Here is a 20,083-nt window from a genome sequence, read left to right as displayed (position 1 = left end):
AGCTTGAAAAGGTTGTTACAGAATGAAAGCATCTGACGTGAAGGAAAATATGGCAACCGTGATCCACGAATGTCCAAGCTTTCAACTGTTGAGCCAAGAAGATCCAAAAGAAGAGTCGTCGCAAAGATCATTATCCAATGAAGATGTACGAGAAAGGGTCTTTGATGAAGCAGTGCAGTTCATCCAACATCATGGAGATGCATTTTTTAGCAGTCAAGAAGTAGAAGAGCAGAAGACACCACCAGCAAAGAAAAGAGCTGGGAAGATGAAGGAAGCAGAGATGTTGAAGACAAAAGCAGCTGGCAGGTTGTCCAAGACACCACCAAAGAGAGCTGCAGAAAAACTTCCTCCTGATTTCACTGCCGAGGGTAAAAACAAACAAGTTAGGATGAAAGTGGATCAAAAAGGCAAGGGGATCCAAAAATAGGGAGAAGAACCAGGCTATCCTGCGCCAATAAAGAGAAAGGAAAATGAGTATCATCCTTTTCGTCCACTGCCAGATGTTCGTCAATCAGAACTATACCAAGCCATGGAACCAGGGCAGGACAAAGAAGGATACAAAAATTCTTCGACTATGCAAGCCTGGGGTAAGTTCATAAAAACAATACCTCGCACTATACGAATGATTGAATCTTATTGAAAACAAGTTATGTGCACCACTATGTACACCATGTTAACATTTCCTTTATGATTCTGCAGCTCTGTAGCTTGGGAACTAACAACGCTCCAAGATCCAACAGTCAGGGAAGAAATTCTGATTGTGGGAAAAGTACTTCGTGAATTGATGTTCAACAAGTATCTGGACCAAGAGGTACTGCAGTTCTATGTCCATCGACGTTGCAGAGCAATGGTCAGAGATAACATTTGTCATCCAGATGATCAAAAGTACATGGGATGTGAAGTAATGATTCCTACTGCATGCGTAAGTTTCTCAAAAACAAATCAAAAATGTCATATATAGATACTTTAATGATGTGTACATACTAGTACACCTGATTGGCATGGCATGTTTTATGTGTTTGTAGATTTCTTTAGGTGTGGACATAGATGTACACCAGTATTCTATATGATTGACACATGCTCTGTTAAGTGTTTGCATGGATGCTTGATTGTTAGATTTTAGTTAGGTGTGTACGTAGTTGTACACCTGTATCATTTTTCATGGATACATCTATGTCATACATCTGTTTGCAGGCCTAAAATGTTTGATATATGGTAGTATAGATGCTTCTTAGTTTTCTTGTCTAATTTAGGTGTACCTAATTCATTTTGTTGATTGCAGTACTATGTGAAGAACAATATCATGAGCACTGTAAAAAATCTTTTGGTTGATTTCATACGGGACATGCCTGACAATCTGGAAGTTCTTGTAATCCCCGTCAATCACTCTACAGAAAAAATGGCAGTAGGACTTCACTGGTCACTTCTGAAGTTTGATTTTGAAGCTGAAGAGTGGAAGTGGTACAACTCGTTTCAGTTAAATGAGGACTATAAAGAAGATGCACAACAACTGGCAAATGTGGTGCAGTTGGAACTCAACAAAAAGATAGCTTTAAATGGTGAACCACCTATAGAACCGCATGACATAAACATCATGCAATGTCCTGCTCAAGGAATCAATCCATATTGCCTAATATACACTTGCTACTTTATGAAACGAAGTATGAAGAAGAGAAAGAGTACTGAAAGAGATCAGAAGGGGGCCGAACACATTTGTCAGGGAATGAGAGCAACATTGGTGGCCAAGATGCCGAAAAAAGTCGGAGTGTATGAAAAGGTGTGGGATATAGCAACTGATGACTATCACAAGGAGTGGCGCTTGAGTAAAGAGATGAAACCATTGAAGAGGAAGAAGAGTTTATTTTAAGCTTCATTATACAAGATCACTTTCTGAATTGCTTCTAAACATTTTCTATCTTTCAGACAACTTTTCAAATTTCAGTTTTTATCACTTTGTTTATAACTTATCAACACCTTGAATTAATATTTTTATTAGTTTCAATATTGATGTTACAAGTTTATGACTTATCACTACCATTGAAGTGTATATTACAGGTTTTGAAATCTTAAGGTGTACCTGATTGTGGACATTTACTGACAGAGCAGAAAATGTTTAGAAGGTGTACATAAAGGTACACATGTACTGACAGATTTTCATACTTTATCAAAAGTATAAAAATTGAAGACATAAACCTAAAAATATTACTAAAATTTTTATATCATGCAAAACTGAAAACATAAAAATTGAACATCGCAAAAGTAATTACTAATTATACAGATCTGAAAAACATAGAATATTACTAAACAAAATAGACTAGTAGCATCCATTGTACATCAAGGTGTACATAGTGGTACACATGTAAAAATACAGGTAAAAAAAACTGAAGTTCACAGGAAGGTGTACATAATGGTACACATGTCCTGGCACTAATTATCCACGCCAAAGAAAATTGAAAAGACATTACCAAAAGTAAAGACCAAGCACATAGAAACTTTTGAACAAATGAAACATAGAAAAAAGCATAAAATCATGGGGCAGGTAGCTCTATTGTGGTGACCAAGCGTGAAGCACTTTGTGCACATCATATGCCTCTTTTTCTTCTCCCAAGCACCCTTGATACGTTGTGTTTTTCGTCTACCAGGTGGAGGAACAGGAATAGGAACAATAATTCTATCACTAGGATCATAAGACTGCGGCTTGTCATAATTGGGGATTGGAAAGATGATCTCCTGGTATATCCCGTTGTACCATTCAGTGGTGAAGTATGTCTCAACAAATGAATAAATGTCCTCCCTCGTAGCTTGAATGGCAGCACAAGCATGTGCACAAGGAAAACCATTTAATCGCCACCTGTGACACGTACAAGTTTTCTGCAATAGATCTACACAATGAGACCGGGGAGACTTGACTTCACACAATCTTTCCATGGATTCAACAACAGTCCAAGTACGACCAATGTCAATGTTTTCCTTTAGCATAACCTCGTATACGAGAGTGAGCCTAGTATTGAAATTCTCAAGACCTTTTACCCTTCTCTTAGAATTCATCTTCGTAACCTTCAAACTAAGATAATGAAAACACAAAACATAGAATCAAAACATGATATAGAAGAAATTCAGATAAAACAAGTATACAACAATTTACACATTAAGGATATCCATGTGTACAACAATGTACACACAGTTGCAGAATCACAGATATAACATGTGTAAAAGTATGTACATATCAAGGAAATCCATGTGTACGACAGTAAAAAGTAAATGAATGAAACACTAAACATAAAACTCACCATATCGTATCGAGAAGAGCAAAAGCAGACAGCTTTTTGAACTCAAGAATCCATTTATTGAATGACTCGGAAATAGATGAAGAATGAGCAGCATATCTGCATTTAGGGAAAAATGAATTTTCCCATTTCTCCTTTGAATAGTCCTGATATAATTAGAAACATGTCTACATACAATTGCATGCATTCCCCGCAAAGCTTCTTCAAAGTTCGCTGGTGTGTAAGAATATGCAGCTTTGTAAAAAAAATCAATAGCGTCCTTGTTATTCGCATCACCTGATCCAATATGGAGATTGCACTTGATGTGGTAAAAGCAATAACTGTGATATGAACCAGGAAATACTCTGGGAATGCCTTGCAAAAGTCCTTCGTGACGATCACCAAGGAAAACAATCTGACGATCATCAACCACTTGTTTAAGATTATCCAGAAACTAAAACCAATTGTCTTTGTTTTCAGAAGACACAATAGCAAAGGCATATGGGTAAAAACCATCATTTCCATTTACACATGTTGCATCCATCAAAGTATCCCTGAATCTACCAGTAAGGAAAGTGGCGTCCAAGTAAATCATGGGCCTGAGATACCTATAGCTATGCTTGCAAGCACCGAAACAAACGAAAATCCGCTGAAATATTCCGGTTTCTTGATCAACTTCAAGTTTCACAAAGCTATCAGGATTAGTTTGCTCAATGGATTTGACATACCAATTTAAATCGCTATACGAATTCTCGTCGTCACCATACTGTTCTTCAAATACATCTTCTTTCCCTCTATGGGCATGGTGATACTTAATATTGGACCCATAAGTCTTCTTAAAAAATGACATGATCTTTCTGGGTTTTAAAGTGGTATCACCATGTATATTGTCAGCGATCAAATGCTTACATAACTTGGTTGTCACCGCAGGACTCTTCAACCTCAAACCTACACCACAACTACAAAAAAAAAAAGCTGAAATAAGTAATGGCACCACAATGTACACCTAATAAGATCTCAAAACCAACAACACATATGCAAAAAGAAAGCACATACAAAGCAAGAATATGAAATTTACACCTAAAAAGTTGGAATAACTAATGTGCACCACAATGTGCCACCTAAAAAACCTACAACAAGTAATGTGCACCACAATGTACACCTAAAACAATTCTACATATTAAAGACTAAAAATAAATAACGTGGATCACAAAAAACAAGAATAAGTAATGTGGACTAATATGAACACCACTAACCTGTGAGCATTAGAATCTTTCAGCACAAACCGAGAAATGTCACCATTCACAGGGCCAAAGTGAATCCTCCAACCACAACCATCATCACCGCACATCGCAGTAAAAAGAGTCTTGTCATTTTTAAGAATAACAACCTTGTGACCAGTAGCCATCTTGTACTTACCAACAACAATCCTTACAGCTTCAACACCACCCATAAATTCTCTACCAATATTGTCAAAAATATAATTCCATTCATCGATAATGAGAGGCTTGGAATTCTCCGCATCATGATCGACCATCCTTACAATCTTAGGACTTTCACTTACACAAGAACGAGAAGTACTGGCACCAGAACTACTGCTACAACCAGAATTAGAACGTGAAGTATGCTTCAGAATCAAATCGACATTCAAATAGAAATCTTCATTGTTAAGATGAATAACGAGAGCAATTAAACCTTGCAGTTGTATATCACCTTGTATAAAAACTACCTGATCACTATCCATATAGGAAAAACGTATACTCCAAGGAAACAAAGACCACCACTGCATAGAGGCAAGATGCTTCAATTCATCAATGGTGCTCAAAGTATTAACATGAAAAGCAGTAGAATGCTCACCATGATTCAAAACAACATTAATAAACTTCTCAGACCTGTTTGATACCTCTACATATTACAAAAGAAATGATAATAAATATTTGAAGCTTCAAACAACAATTTCATATAACCTAAAAGTAAACGGTGTACAAGAAAGTACACATTTAATAGAAGCCAGAAACATCAAGTAACAGTAAACCTAGATAAAATACTCCATCAATTAAGCTCCAGAATCTTACTGGAACACATAATTGAATGAATCAGAAGCCTAGGATCTAATATCAGTTCGATTTCATATCATTCATCATAAAACTAAAAAAACATCATCAAACAACAGTAAACAAAAATTGAGTTGATCTAGTATTAACAGTAAATCATCATCATCACGAGAATCAAAAGCTAGTATATTACAAAATATGAACTCAAGATCATACGAATTGATATCATCAACTCATAAACTCAGAAAACTAAAAATCAGAAACCAAACCTAAAAAATTAGATGTAACAGATGAAATACAACCAAAGAAAACTAACCTGAGGTTGAATTCTGCTCCATTAACAATCAAATCAAACCTAACCTCTATGAATCTGTTAAATCACCTCTGAATTAAAACCTGGAACGACCGACCTCTCGATCTGTCGTGAATTTTCGATTTCAGAACACTTTCGAATGTAACCTGAGTTGAAATATGATGAAAAAACGATGAAATCCTATCTGAAACGATCAAATCCTCTCTGAAACTGTTAAACCGCCTCTCTGAAACTGTTTAATCTCTGATCTGCTACCTGTTTTGAATTTGAGATCCAAAAAAATCGATTTCAAAAAACGCCTTATATACACGGAATCGCTTCAAGGGTAATTATGGTATATCGAAAACTTGCAGACTTGGGAATCATACATGAATTTGGACTAACTCGTCCAAGTTTGGACTAGACTGTAACATCCGGGTTTTTTTGGATTAGAATGTACTGGACTTCAGATGAGTGGACTAAAGCGTCCAAATCTCACAAATTTTGAGACTAAACGTCAATTTATACCCAACGAATTCTGGTGCGTATCTAGGATTCTAAACGGGTTCAATTCGGTGGGTAAGATCGGCACTGGTCCGGTGGTACCCGGGAGGACCCGGATCCAAGACGGCCGTACTCTAAAGGGTCCGGGACTTGGCTAAAAGAAAAAAAAAACCATTTCCCAAACAAAGAAGAAACGGAGACGAAAGATTATTAGGGTTTTTAATTGGTTTGTTCGCTGGATTCATAGCTAGGGTTTTTCGATAATTCGATCTTAGTATTTCGTGAAGATTAAGAAGACGAAATTGGGGACAGTATTGAAGAACGAAATCATGGGTCGTGAAAAACAGTAAGTACATCAAACCCATCTATAATCCGCTTCGTTTTGTCGAAATTTGTGTTTTAAAAATGAAGAAATTGGGGTTCTGTAGTATATATTTGTTTAATTGAAGTATTAACATGTTAATATCATTATGAATGTTTAAAATGATTGGTTATGTTTGAAATGTGGGCCAACTTAAACATGTTTTCTGATTAAAAAAAAAAAATTGGGGTAATTGATTCGATTCGTTTTTAATGCCATGATAATTTGAATGGCATGAAATCTAGTGATTGTTATGGTTCACTAAAATTAGGGCTTACTGAATTGTGTTTCGTTGCTTTTACCGTTCATCACCAGTTTTATCTCCTATGTTGAGTGGTTAGATTTGGTTGGGACTTGGGATGTGGGTGGATGTTGTACATTAGGGTTTAGGAACAAAGGAACAGGTTATCTGTTGTTCTGTTCATAGTGAATTTTTCAGATTGGTTATCTGAAATGTAATCATGTTCCTTCAAAATTTCAAATTATCAATGACTTAGCCATTTCCTTAACGAGGGGTAGATATTTCTTCAGTTTAGCTTTAGAGCACTAAACAATGTGACCTGAGCACGGATATAATGCTTCTGCCTTATTTTTTATCGACTCCAGATGTTCTTAAAACGCTTATTAATATTATTTCCACTCAAAATTATTCCAATACTCATTGCACCTTAATTGTGTTGAAATTTTTGCAGGTGTTGAAGAGAGTTTGGAGTCAATCACTGCAAGGAAACTACTTCTTCCCAAGGTTTCTATCTCTCCTGTGAAATGATGATTTCATCACCTATACCGTGAAAACATAAGAATACCAACATTGTTTTGTTTTATATTCGAGTCTTCTTTTCTATTCAAACATGCTCTAGGCAGGATACGAAGTTAATGTCACTGAATATCCCAACTCTTATATTTTTTGGACTATTCAAAGAAAAATTGGCTTCCTTACTCGGGTTGGTTTCATGGTTCCTCTAATTATTAGCCAACTCATTGCCTAATTTTAACACTGGTCAGAATCAAATATCCGACTTTTGTTCCATGCTTTTGTAATGTCTGATTTGCGTTTCAGTCCAAAGTTTCTAGCTCGACAAAAAACGAATATAAACAGCTAGAATTCTTACTTACAAGTTCCCAGATTAGAATTGCAACTAACTAGGAAATTTAGTTTTGGAAATTAGTGTTTCCGGAGAAAACAACAAGAGAGTTTCTGTATTCGGAGCATAGAGTTGACTTGTTGTACCTTTCATACCAAGTATTCAACTAATTTAGTTAAAGGTTTGGAGATTATGATGCTAGAAGCACTTTTGGAGTGTTCTGTTCTTTGTAACTCGTGCTTGTTGGAATCTCATGGAGAGATTTTTGCAGTCATGAGATTATGGTGATTTTAAGCTAATCGTTGATGAAAAGGATGTTGCTTCAGAAAATGTGAGAGAGTTGGATAGTGCTACATTTTTGGTTGGTCTCCATTAAGTTCCTGTTCTTGTTTGAATTTTACGAGAGGGACTGGAATATTTCCTGGGCATAGTTCTAAAAGGTCGGGATCTCTGTCCGTTCATTTTGGCTAAATGGCCACGTTTCACAATCTTATGCCCCCAATCTTTCACAATCTCATGCCCCCGATCTTACAGCCCTTGGATTGGATAATATGTCCGCATGTTGCAATCTAAATGATTAGGACATGCTGGTAATTTATAAGGAAGAACATTTTGTTTTAGTAATTTTTAAGTTGGGACCAAAGAGTACGTTATTTGTTACATGGTTACCTTTTTACTTTTAGGATCAGTTGCTTTGCTGGTTCTTCCTTTATGATGTGGAGTGAAAATACTTGAGTGCAACTGTAAGAAAATGCAGAAATTTTAACATTCTTCAACCATGTGTATGGTTTCAGGTTTTCTGACTTCCAGGTGAGAAGGAAGAGGGAAGAAGATTATAGCTTTCTGAAGGTACAATTTTATCTCATGTAGTGTTTATTTAAGAAATTGGGTTTGTTCTTTTTTGTGCATATGGTCTAGAGTCTATTTCTAACTACTATTCTGTTAGATAATGTTGATTTTATTTCTATAAACCAAATCATCTTTTCATTCTACTTATCAACGCGTACAAATATTTACATGTTATAAGTTATAAAGCAAACAGAAACTATATGAATGAATGGATGCGGCAATGAAAGGGACCTTGTCCTTAACCACATTACAGGAATTTTGTGCATGTAGCTACGTAGAAAGTTCAATGATTCATATGTCCATGTCAATGAGTTCGACCGGCTTGACCTAGGGATAAAGTAAAGTGCACTAGACTTGGATATTACATAGTATACTAGATGTTGCAATCACTATTGTCACCTTTTGACCTTTGCATCAGATGCAATATTAGGCAAGTTGTTTTTAGAAACTCATTTGTCATCGGTAGATATTGGAGTTGTTTAATAGAGACGAGGCATTAGATAATTTTATTTCGCATTTTTTCGTACTAATTGTTTAATAAAGATTCATTTCTTATTCGGGAGTGGGATATCTTGTGACTTACTAAGGAATTCCCATCTGTGTATCTGCCACAAAAGGATCCTCATAATGATGAACTAGGGTTACTCGCTTCATCCTTGGAATAAACAGGTCTGTAGGTGAGCGTAATCAAGCCCTGTGTTGTGTAATTTATATACCTATACAGTTGTCGGCATAGGGGATAGTTAAGTTGTTTTACTGATTCATAGATATTGATGGGCAAGTTGGCATACAGAAAAGCTTAGGTTCTATCTCAAAATAAATGGTCTTTTCAATCCATTGTATCCTGTTGGGACTGAACTGATTACAGAGCTTTTCATACATGCCCTGGTCAACTTTGACTTTTAAGCTAGAAATAACATTTTACTACAATAAATAAGTAGAGCTTCATGATTAACTTGGGATTAATCTTCCCTGATGAGTAAGTTTTTTTTTTGTCACCTTGTATTAAATGCAATATTCGGCAAGTTGTTTCTAGCATTGGTATATATTTGAGATGTTCAGTGGAGACGAGATATTAGACAATTTTAGGTTACAATTTTTTCCCGTACGAATTTTTTTCTGGCTTAGTGAGGAGTTTCCTTCTGCGTGTCTCCCGCAAAAGGATCCACATAGTGATGAACTAGGGTTTATTACTCTTGCTTCATTCTTGGAATGAACAGGTCTGTCGTGCGAGTAGTCACGCCCTGTGATGTGTAGTTTATATGCCTATACAATTGTTGGCATAAGGGAGAGTTAAGTTGTTTTACTGAATCTGTAGATATAGAAAAGCAAGTTGGCATACAGAAAACCTTAGCTACAATTGCAGAATAAATATTCCTTTCAATCCCTTGTATTCTGTTGGAATTGAACTGATTACAGAGCTGTCATACACGCCCTTATTGTGATGCATATGCTCAACATATTCTTTCTTAGTAGCTATCAATATCTAGGTTACAAATTATACATAGATTAACATGACACACGGGTCAGAAACGTACTGTTATTTTTTTATGGTCCCATCATAAACAACAAGACCTCTATCATTCTAGATTCTACTGCAATAAATAAGTAAAGGCTGTAGAGCTTCATTATTGATTGGGTATTGATCTTCCCCGATGAGTTATTGATTTTCATCCATTCTCTGCTCATGTTAGTTTGAGACAAGGCACTGAGCAATAGCATTGTCAATTTTCTGTTCGTGTTGGATTAGACTATTTTTCTACTCTGAGCAAATTGATTGCCTCTTGTAATTGCAGTTTATTGTCATGGACAGCAAAACTGTCAGATCTTTTTCTGACAGTCTTTCTGACTCTGCGACTGTGAACAGATGTTCAAGTACTCTCAGTCAGGTGGCAAAACAATGCTTAATTCGGTAGACTACTAATCAGGCTCTTTGGTTCGCAACGTATTTTTATAACAAAGATTGTCAGGCACCCAGGCTTTCAGCTTAGAACTAACACTATAGTATGGGTGTTAAATGCAAGACCCACTTTTGCATTTACTGTGTTCTCTATCTCTCAACTTGTTACTTGTTAGGGTTAGTATTAGTGTTGAGTATCCAGAAAAATCCGTATGATTCTTTTGGTTCCCTGGCATTTTATATTACTATCTTTGACATGTTTCGTGAAATCTAGGGAGACTCGAAGCAATCACTTCTCAAAGCATGGAACAGTTGGCAACACTACGTGAAAATGTTGAACGCCTTACGAATGAGATTGAGGTAACAATTCTGTTCTTGTTTTACCTAGTTTATCAGTAATTTTATTTTCCTTATTGCTCTAAAAGAGTTGTATTTATTTGATTTAATCAGACCGACTCCATAGCCACACAACAAATAATTGGTAGACTTCAGCATATGGCAGTTTCTCTCAAAAACTTGTAAGATTTCTTTATCCTTATTGATTAACTTAATCTAGTAATAAATCACGAATTCACGATAAGATTATGACCATACTTGGACTTACTTTTTTTCAGGGAGGAGAGAGAGAAAGAGAGAGAGAAAGAGAAAGAGGCTGAGAAAGAGAAAGAGAAAAAGAAAGAGGCTGAGGAAAAGGCTAAGGAAGGTAACTATATTTTTCTCTTTCACTCGAGGCTTAGTTTTATGAATTGTTAAATGGATGCTTTTTGTTAAGAGGATATATCAAATTTCATTTGTTCGTGTAACTGTGGATCCTGTAGAACAGAAAATGTTGGAGAAAGTTAATATACATGCTCTATAGAACCCAAAAATGACTAACACAAATGTATGTCGGTATAGTTGGGAGGTTGAGGAATTAGTTCTAACTGGCCTATTTGATCAAATGTGTCGTTGCGTCCAGCTTAATTTGTTAAGAGAATGCTTATAAATACAATGCATTTGCTTACTGCCGTGATTTTTTTTGGATATCTGAATACTGAATAAGGACTTTTTCGTCCATTCAGTATTATTTAAGCGGCATGTCTCTTCATTGAATTAGTATGACTTCGCCACTGTCTGACATACTTGTATAATTATGTTACTAAATAAGATATTTTTTTTTAGCTTATAAGGAAAGCTCTATTTAGTAAGAATCTCTTTTTATTTTAATATGTTTTCAGATGTTGAGAAAGGGTTAAGGCAACGCATTAAGAATGTTAATGAGGATCTGGAAAAAATTGATGAATCAGAAATTCAGTTAAGGAAAGACACAAACACGTCTTTGGATGATATCCGATTGAGGAATATGATGTTTGAAAGCTTCGTGTCTCTCTTGTTTGGTTTAATAGCTGGTCTCGATCCACAAAGATGGTGGACTTTATTTTCCATGATAATTACTATGGCCCTTCGCTCCATCTGGGTTATACAAAAGGTTGGTTTCGAGTTATTGCGTTTTCGAAAGAAATTCACAGAGCTTTACAAGAAACAGAATAGATTGTATGAAAGTGGAGAAGAGTTGATTATGAATTGGAAACTGTCTAAAGGTAAAGATAAAATTGGAGCTGAATTAAAAGAAGATTATTCAAAACTTCACAAATCAGTCACTATGGATAAAATACGTGTTGAACCTATGGGATGGACGTATTTGGGGAATTATGTCTTTTTCTCGTTGTTCTCTATTGCAGTACCAGTTTTGTTATACTTTGTTCTGATGGCGATATCTGCGAAATATGCAACTTCTCCTACGCATCCCCCTTCTATTCATTGCAGCTGTCCGTAGGATTGTTAGACCTCTCAAGTAAGACTTATTACTCCTTTTACTTGTCTATTATATTCTTGGTTTAAACTTATTCTCGGAGTCTCAAACGTTTTGATGAAAAATATGATGATTCTAAGTTTTCATTTATTTTCTTGATTTTCATCTTCCTTGCATATATGACGCGTAAGTTTTCATGTTTTTTTAGGCGTACCAGTAAGAAGCAGAAATTTAGTGCTTTGGATTTTCACGAGGAAAAGAGTTTCTGGTGTTGGAGCTAGTGGCAGTTGAGGCACGAAGCTTGCGACGGCAACACTTTGTTTTAGAATGAGAAAGAGATGTTGTTAGTTCAAGTCATTGAAATTTTTTTTTTTCTTGCTTTTGATCCTTGTTCAATTGCTTCCAGATTTCTTAAATTGATCCCATAGTCAACACTTGTTTGGAATACTGGTTTATTCTCTGCACTTTAGTAATATAACAGGCCAGGAACTTAACTATTACTACCTGTTTAAATAACGTAACTGGTTGGAACCAAATCTACAGAATCCTCTACTAGATTTGAAGTTAAGACTAGACGAACACAGTTGACAAGTTACTGTGTTCACAAGATGTTGCAGTACAGTGATGATACCAGTGTCCTCAGTTGACATGTTAGCCAAAAAATGTAGATATATTTTTTAACCATACTGCACTAAATCTAAGGGGCTCGCAGTACCTGTAGTGACATTTTATCTACGGTCCTCTCTGTCATCTTCATGGTGAATTTTTACCACAAAACTACAGCCTCGCTGCTAGCCGTTGAATAAAAAACAAATCATTTCTTGTCATACTGATTCTAATATTTCAGGATTGAGATTGAAATCTTTAATCCAACCAATCAATCCTTTCTGCGGCATCAAGAGGACGTCTGAACACTGGGCTATATACCGTCCATGATATTAGCCCACTAAAGTTTAGTAGTGTAACAATATTGGCCGTTGCCTCCTATGTAATCCAAAAGCGACGTATAAGCGGAGGAGAGACAAAAACACACTTAACAATTCGGGTAGAGGAGATACATTCGGAATTGGATTACCAGATACTACAAACGGCCGTAAAAAACCAGCTGCAAGACCCAACAAAATTTGTACCAAAAAAAATTCGAGCGCAGGTCTCCAAGGCCACAGCCTAGAATTCTTACAACTAAACTGCAACCACTTTTGTGTCACTATTCGGATTATCTGAAGTTGAGACAAAATTAACACCGACAACCATTGGGATTTTCTGTTGCATGAAGTGCATTTGAGGCCCAGTACACAAATTCATCACAATATACAAAGTTAAATAAGGAATCATTTTCTGGGACCTATGTTTTTTTTTTTGGGAGGGGGCATTGATTTTTAAGGCCACCTATCCTACAATGATAAGGGGTGTCCTAAAATCATGAGTTCTCTCTCCTAGCATTTGCTCGCAGTTCAACTAGCAGCGAGATTGAAGCGTTGAATGGTGCGGCGCTCAAAAAAGTTACCAAAACGCCGAATGGTTCGGCGTTCATGAAAATCACAAAAATCTAACGGCTGAGATTGAAACACCGAATGATGCATGCGGCGCTCAAAAAGTAACCAAAACGCCGAATGGCTCGGCGCTCACAGATGACGTGGATGGCCAATCTAGCTGCTAGATATCTCTCCCATAAGACTTAGGAGGTTGCCCAAGCTGACGTGGATGGCCAATCTAGCAGCTAGATATCTCTCCCATAGGACATAGCCTTAGTGAATGTTGCTATAAATGACCTAGAATATCTTCAAAATCAAAATTGTAACAAAAAAATTTCAACTGGGTCAACAAAGTTTGGTTATATTATATGAAGAACATGTAACCGAACTCTCTGCAAATGCAGTTCGGTTAATAAATCCAAAATCACAGGCAGCTTTAGTGGAGTTTTTGTTTGTTCGGTTAGCTGATGAAAAATCAAATGTAACCGAACTACTATGCTTGGGTTTACAGAGTTTTGTTCGGTTCAGTCGACTAGACCACGTTGTAACCGAACTTTAAACAACATAGTTCGGTAAGTTCGCAGAATTTTGTTTTTTGGGATTAAACCGAACTCAACATTTGACTATATAGAGAAGAGTTCGATTTTGAAATTATTTTTGCGAGTTAACCAAACTCATTTACAGAGGTAAGTTCAATAAAATCAGACTACAACAGTACATAGAGACAATTTCATGTTGCAGGGATAAGGCTTTGCTGCATATTGGAAGGACTGATAACCAATAAAACAACGTATTCCAAAACTCGCCTTTAAATTGAAAATTTTGCATATATAACATTTACCAGATTTACATAAAGACGATGCATTGTCTGCTCAGATCTACCCAGTACAATTACGTCGCCACTATATAAATTTAACTTACAAAGGAAGAAGTAGGGGGCTGCAGTATCTTACATCTTACGACGGAAGTGCGGTGGTATCAGAAACAAAGGAAGAAGAGAGTTCCTGACAAGAGACCACAAAAAACAAGACAGAAAAACAAGACTAGATTGGAGGGCAGAATTAAAACAAATAGAATTCCCATATAAAGCAGTGTTGAGTTGTGGATGGACCAGAAACATTGTTGAAAAGATAATTTCCCATCTAGTCTAATAATAAAAAAAAAGAAAAGAATTTTGAAAATTAATTAACTGATTGTTAGAAACGACCGCTAAAGCTTATCTATTGCATGCACACTCTTCAGAGGAATGTGCACAAAATTGCACGCTGCAAAAGCTACAAACAAATTTGTAAATCAATAAACTGATCTTCCTTTTATTCTTTGTAAAATCTATAAATAGTGCACAGCTCCCATTATGTAAAACAAAGAAAGAAATATCACTGAATACAAAAGTCTTTTTTAATTCAAAATTTCTGCACAGATTGAGTAAGAGATAATTGCATCATAATGATTGGAGTGTAGCTCGGCCTAATTGCTTATGGGTACAGTTGGAATTCATGGTTAAGTAGTCTTATAATACGTCAGTTTGGTGCCAAATCTGCACTCGGATACAAGTCTAGTAAATCTGTAAATGTGTTGGTTAAACGAAGAACAGGCATACGAGGACCCTTCTCAATTGCTCAAATTTTATTTTTTGCTCCAACTTCGGGAAGAGTTTAGAATAAAAGTTTTGTCTATCTAGTAAGAAAGTTGATTACCAATTATGTTCTCAGCTCTACCACTGTATTGGTATGACTGAATCCGCAGCATCCAAAGAGACAAGACTATGAGTATGAATTGCTGTTGTGTATTCATCTTTTTCAGATGTCTTCCGTTTAAACACCTTCCAAGTACCTAAACGCAGAGTGTAAACATACCATTCGTTATTTAAGCTGTGCCAAGGACATAGAATGAATTCGGCTGACATCTTAACGTAGTCAATTTCTCTGAAAGACTCCCAGTCCTTGCTAATCGGGGACGACGTCATCAAGCGTTTTTTATCCCAACGCTTGGCATTGTAGTTAAACACCCATATGACCGCCACTTGAGGGTCAGTAGACGACAAAGGATCAAATAGGCCTAATTCGCCATCCAAATCAAAAAGTTTAAAATCTTGGTATCTTGTATGCACGGGAGACTCATTAGATGGCTTAACGACTTCCATGGTATTAAATTCCTCGGTTTTTTAAATTGAATGACAATATGGAGTCTGATAAGCTAGGGTAAGCATCATTCTCCACCCAATACACGGCACGGTTGACCATCCAGTAAAACGTTCCGTTAATAAATACAGGCCATCTTCTTCTACATGGAGGATATGAGCAGCTACCAACACTTCTTCCCTGCTTAGTTCTTAAATTAAGAATCTGATAGGCCCAAATCTTCGCACCAAGTAACAGACGTACACAAATCACTTCGTACTCCTTTTTGAGTGGATGGAAGTAAAATCCACAAACCCATGTCTCGGGGTTTTGACGGATTGGCCCCAATACCCTAGACTCTGGAATAAGACACGGTGGGGAAGTCACAATTACTTGTTCTTTTGTAATCGGATTCCAAATACAGAAAATTGGCTTCTTGCAACCGTAGATCGTACTAAATAAAAGAAACCCATCATATGAACCGCAGATAAAAATTGGTCTCCTGCAATTCCATGATCTAAGATTCAAGCTTGTGACCTCCTCAATATTATTGCAATATTCGGTACATGGAATACCATCAAAAAGGAAAAGTTTGATGTTATTGTCAATGGATTGTGAACTAGATTGGGCAACAATGGTCGGAGTAGCTGGGCGTCGGTCTAGGTGGGTAAGCATGAAGTACGGATCGTGGTTAATTGATATAATAAGCATTGTTGATTAGTTTGCTGCCAGAGCTGGAAGATGGACTTTGCTGGAAGTCGACTAAGTATGTTGGTGACAATATCAGAACGAAGATGAAGGAAAGCTAATAAATTTCAATACCAAAGATTAATTGTTTATTGTGGCACCCTTATCTTTGAATTTGAAACCACCACATATCTTATAGTTGTGCACTATCAAGTAGTACTATGACCATAATCATATCACTCACTTCCTGGCATCCTAAAGCATACTCCACTGCCCTGCAATAGCCATGTTGCATGCATTGATATGCTTTCAGGAAAGAGGAATCATAGAAAAATTGTTCCCATGATTATCCATGAGACAAATTGTCGTATATTTTCTATAACAAAAGTGCTCATGGAGTGGGCAGGAGAGAGACTAATGGTTGAATGAGATTATGTAACTGAGGTTGGGTTAGTATCATAGCTCCAATCAGAAGTGCTTCTAAAAGAAACATAACGATTATACGTACAAATACTAACTCAGTTCAGTTATAGTTGATCTTTGTCTCTTTCGTTGCCGCATTTTCAGTTCATCGGGTGCACTATTTTTCAGTTGCATACTCCTCAAATCATCTGTCAAGTTAAAAATATTGATTTAGAATTAATCATACACCACAAAAACATGGTACATTTCGTTGATAAATGGGACAGAGTAAGCTATAAGGGATATACAAATTTTTCGTATTTGACATCCGAGTAGATACAATGAAATCCCCTTCTTGCAGGTCATTGGAACGCGCACAATCCCGTGTGAAAATACAATTATGAATATGCTAACAAAAAAATTCATTATTGTTTTTCCTGCTCTACACGGTCAGCTCATAGAGGAGGTAGGTGGCAACAAAGAAGGATACATTTAGATTTACTCGTTGAGAAGTGTGAAAGGCTAGATTCCACCCCCTAGGTAACAGTAAAGTAGAATCTTAAACCATACAAATGTAAACCTGTGATGATTGAATTTATATAAAATTAATAAGTAACGTTACAGGTGACAACCATGTTAATCAGCCATAGCACATTTGAGACGTGGATTATCCTAAAATGGTTCCAATTTGGACGTTGAAGTACCTCTATATGAATTATCTTACCTCCAGTTTAAAGCCAATGTAGTTGTGAAGCTCACTTCTCCCCTGACCTACCTTAACATAAAAATACGACCCCTTATCTAAAACCACTTCCATATTAAAATCCAATGAAAGAAAATCACTGATTTTATCTAAACCGGCAGCATAATCAAACCGAAGCGGCGCTTAGAACCTGAATTGAAAATTGAAAGGAGCTTTATACTCTTCTTAAGAAGTGCATAAGTAGTCCCTATATTTTGATACAATAAATAAACGCATGAACCTAAATCCCACTGCAAAAGAATCACCGTATTTTAGTTTTCTTCCATCTCATTCCTATGCGAGTTGTAAAGAGAGAACTTACTCCTAAAATATGGAGGTCCATATCTTTAACAAAATTGGGAACAATCATCTTTCGTTTGGTGGAGATACTTTACGTGTTTGATAAAATCAGATCATCAGAGACCCAAGTATAAAGGTCGTCATTATTTTAGTTCTCAAGTGCAAGCCCTATAGAAAAAGAGATACTCTTCGGATCATAGGCTATGGATGCAAAATCAAAACAAAACAATAAGGAAAACTATTGACGAAATCAATTTTAATCAAAGCGCACAACAAAAATCTAAATACTGACCATGCTAATACGTCTAATATCACCACCATGGATAGCACCACCACCTCCTAAGTTACTTATATCGTCGACATAACAGGAAAAAAAAAAAAGATTAGAGTAAGGTTCCAGAAACTTACCTGTCAAGAACAGATAATTTGTGTAGCATAAAACTAGAAGAACAACTCTCTCAAAAATCAAAAATCAAAACGTAATGAAAGAATCAAAGGCTACTTTTTTGTGACATGAAACGCTAACATGTTCACATGCAACATATTTAATCTTGTTTGCCCCTTCTATAAGACTGGTTAGCCAAGGATTTACGTATTGTTTTTCGTACAGATTTCCTAGTACGAGTTCTTAATTGGTTTCCTAATATAGTTTTGTGCCCAGTTTCCTAACTAATAGGGTTTTTTAAGTAAGGCGATTTCCTTAATAACACGATTTCCATAATAAAGCTGGAAACAAATAATTTCAAGATTTCCATAATAATTTCGTTTCCTTGTTAACGAAAAAAATTGGATCTTTTGTTATTGACATGACTTTGTCTTGGATTTTTTTTTATTATAGTTTGACGGAAGTATTGTTCAGCAGAATCGGTGTTACTAACATGCAGTTAAGTATTTGGTGTAAACACGATGTAACGAAATTAATTAGGTTTAAACTCTGACGGAAGTGTTTTCCACCTATCTTTTTGTAGATGTCGTTACTAACGACCGGTTAAATACTTGATGTAAACAAAGTATAACCCATGTTTTAAAATTCCGACCAACAGAATTTCGCCAAGTGTCCTCACTATAGCTTCTGCATTAGAAAAGATCCATTTCGACCAATAAGAAGCGAGGATTTCATCACCGTTCAACGTGGAAGCTTATTTTGTCAAGACATTTAAGGGGGAAGATTTTCACATCATCCATGCGCATTACACATTTTGGAATCCGGAAAGCGAACAATTTAGTCCATGATTCAATCACATTGTAATCTTTCATCACCCAAACATCAACATTATACCTACCGTATGATCGTATCATGCAAAGGCACCCTCCTAAAGCACCCAATGTCATCCCGTCATTATTACAATCATATCAAAAGAAACAATACATAATATCTCCGACGGAAGTCGTAGCCTTATCCAGTGAAAATCTCCACCAACATATATTACTTCCCCAGCGCACATATAAGGAAAGAGTCTGGGAAAGGTTTTCCATGAGTTCGATTCTGATGTATAAACATGAACCCTACAACCATGACAAACATTCTGCGAGTAAGCATAATTGGAGGGATCTACCACAATATTTTTAATCACCGGTATGGCAATTATAGTCAACCCCATAAACAACATTGTGTGCCCAACTTTGATAACCCGATTGTCCATATACTTTTGGAAATGACTGATGAAGAATTGGCTCGTAAGATTAAGATGGCATCGAAATACCCATCAACAAGTCTTAAGACCTTTATAAGTATTTTAGAGTTGTTTTTATTATTTTAAGATCACATTATCGAATCATTCTATTAATTGTTTGTTGGTTAATTGAAAATAGAAGGAGCAGTTGATGACCTTTGTGAGGGTGTTGTGTTGCAAAAGTATGAGGAGAGCCTTTGTCTATTGAAGAGAAAATCAAACACAATGACTATGCTTGTAATATTGAAAATGAGGATTCCCATGCATTGTTCAAGCAAGCTAATGCTAAAGTAAAGATGGAAGAAAAAGCTAGGAGGGAAGCATAAACCAAGATGAATGCTGACAAAAAGAGGGCTCGTAGTGGTCGTGGTGGTGAAGGTAGTAGTAGTGGTGGTGTTCCAAAATGGGGATGTGGTCGTGGTCGTGGTGGTGAATGAATGCATTTCTAGTTCATTTATTTATGTTGTGTTGGACAAATATTAAGGTTAATGGATGGACAAATGTTTTTTTAAGGTTTATGGGACATGTTTTCGTATTTTGGACAACAAGTGTTGGATTTCTCGCTATTTAATGAATGGTTT

General features: G+C 36.3%; 1 protein-coding gene across 1 annotated transcript; it reads left to right on the top strand.

Moving 5' to 3' along the window:
* Positions 1–6,278: 6,278 nt before the first annotated feature.
* Positions 6,279–12,603, top strand: LOC113357863. Its single transcript, XM_026601349.1, has 8 exons — positions 6,279–6,462; positions 7,170–7,222; positions 8,357–8,411; positions 10,586–10,671; positions 10,762–10,829; positions 10,926–11,014; positions 11,529–12,145; positions 12,312–12,603. The coding sequence occupies exons 4-7, from the start codon at positions 10,615–10,617 to the stop codon at positions 12,125–12,127; spliced, it is 813 nt and encodes a 270-aa protein (XP_026457134.1). The 5' UTR covers positions 6,279–6,462; positions 7,170–7,222; positions 8,357–8,411; positions 10,586–10,614; the 3' UTR covers positions 12,128–12,145; positions 12,312–12,603.
* Positions 12,604–20,083: the final 7,480 nt, after the last annotated feature.

The sequence above is a fragment of the Papaver somniferum genome, chromosome 3 (assembly GCF_003573695.1).
Source record: "Papaver somniferum cultivar HN1 chromosome 3, ASM357369v1, whole genome shotgun sequence".
NCBI classification, from domain to species: domain Eukaryota; kingdom Viridiplantae; phylum Streptophyta; class Magnoliopsida; order Ranunculales; family Papaveraceae; genus Papaver; species Papaver somniferum.
The sequence above is the reverse complement of the archived record's forward strand: the minus strand, read 5'-3'. Positions and strand labels throughout refer to the sequence as shown.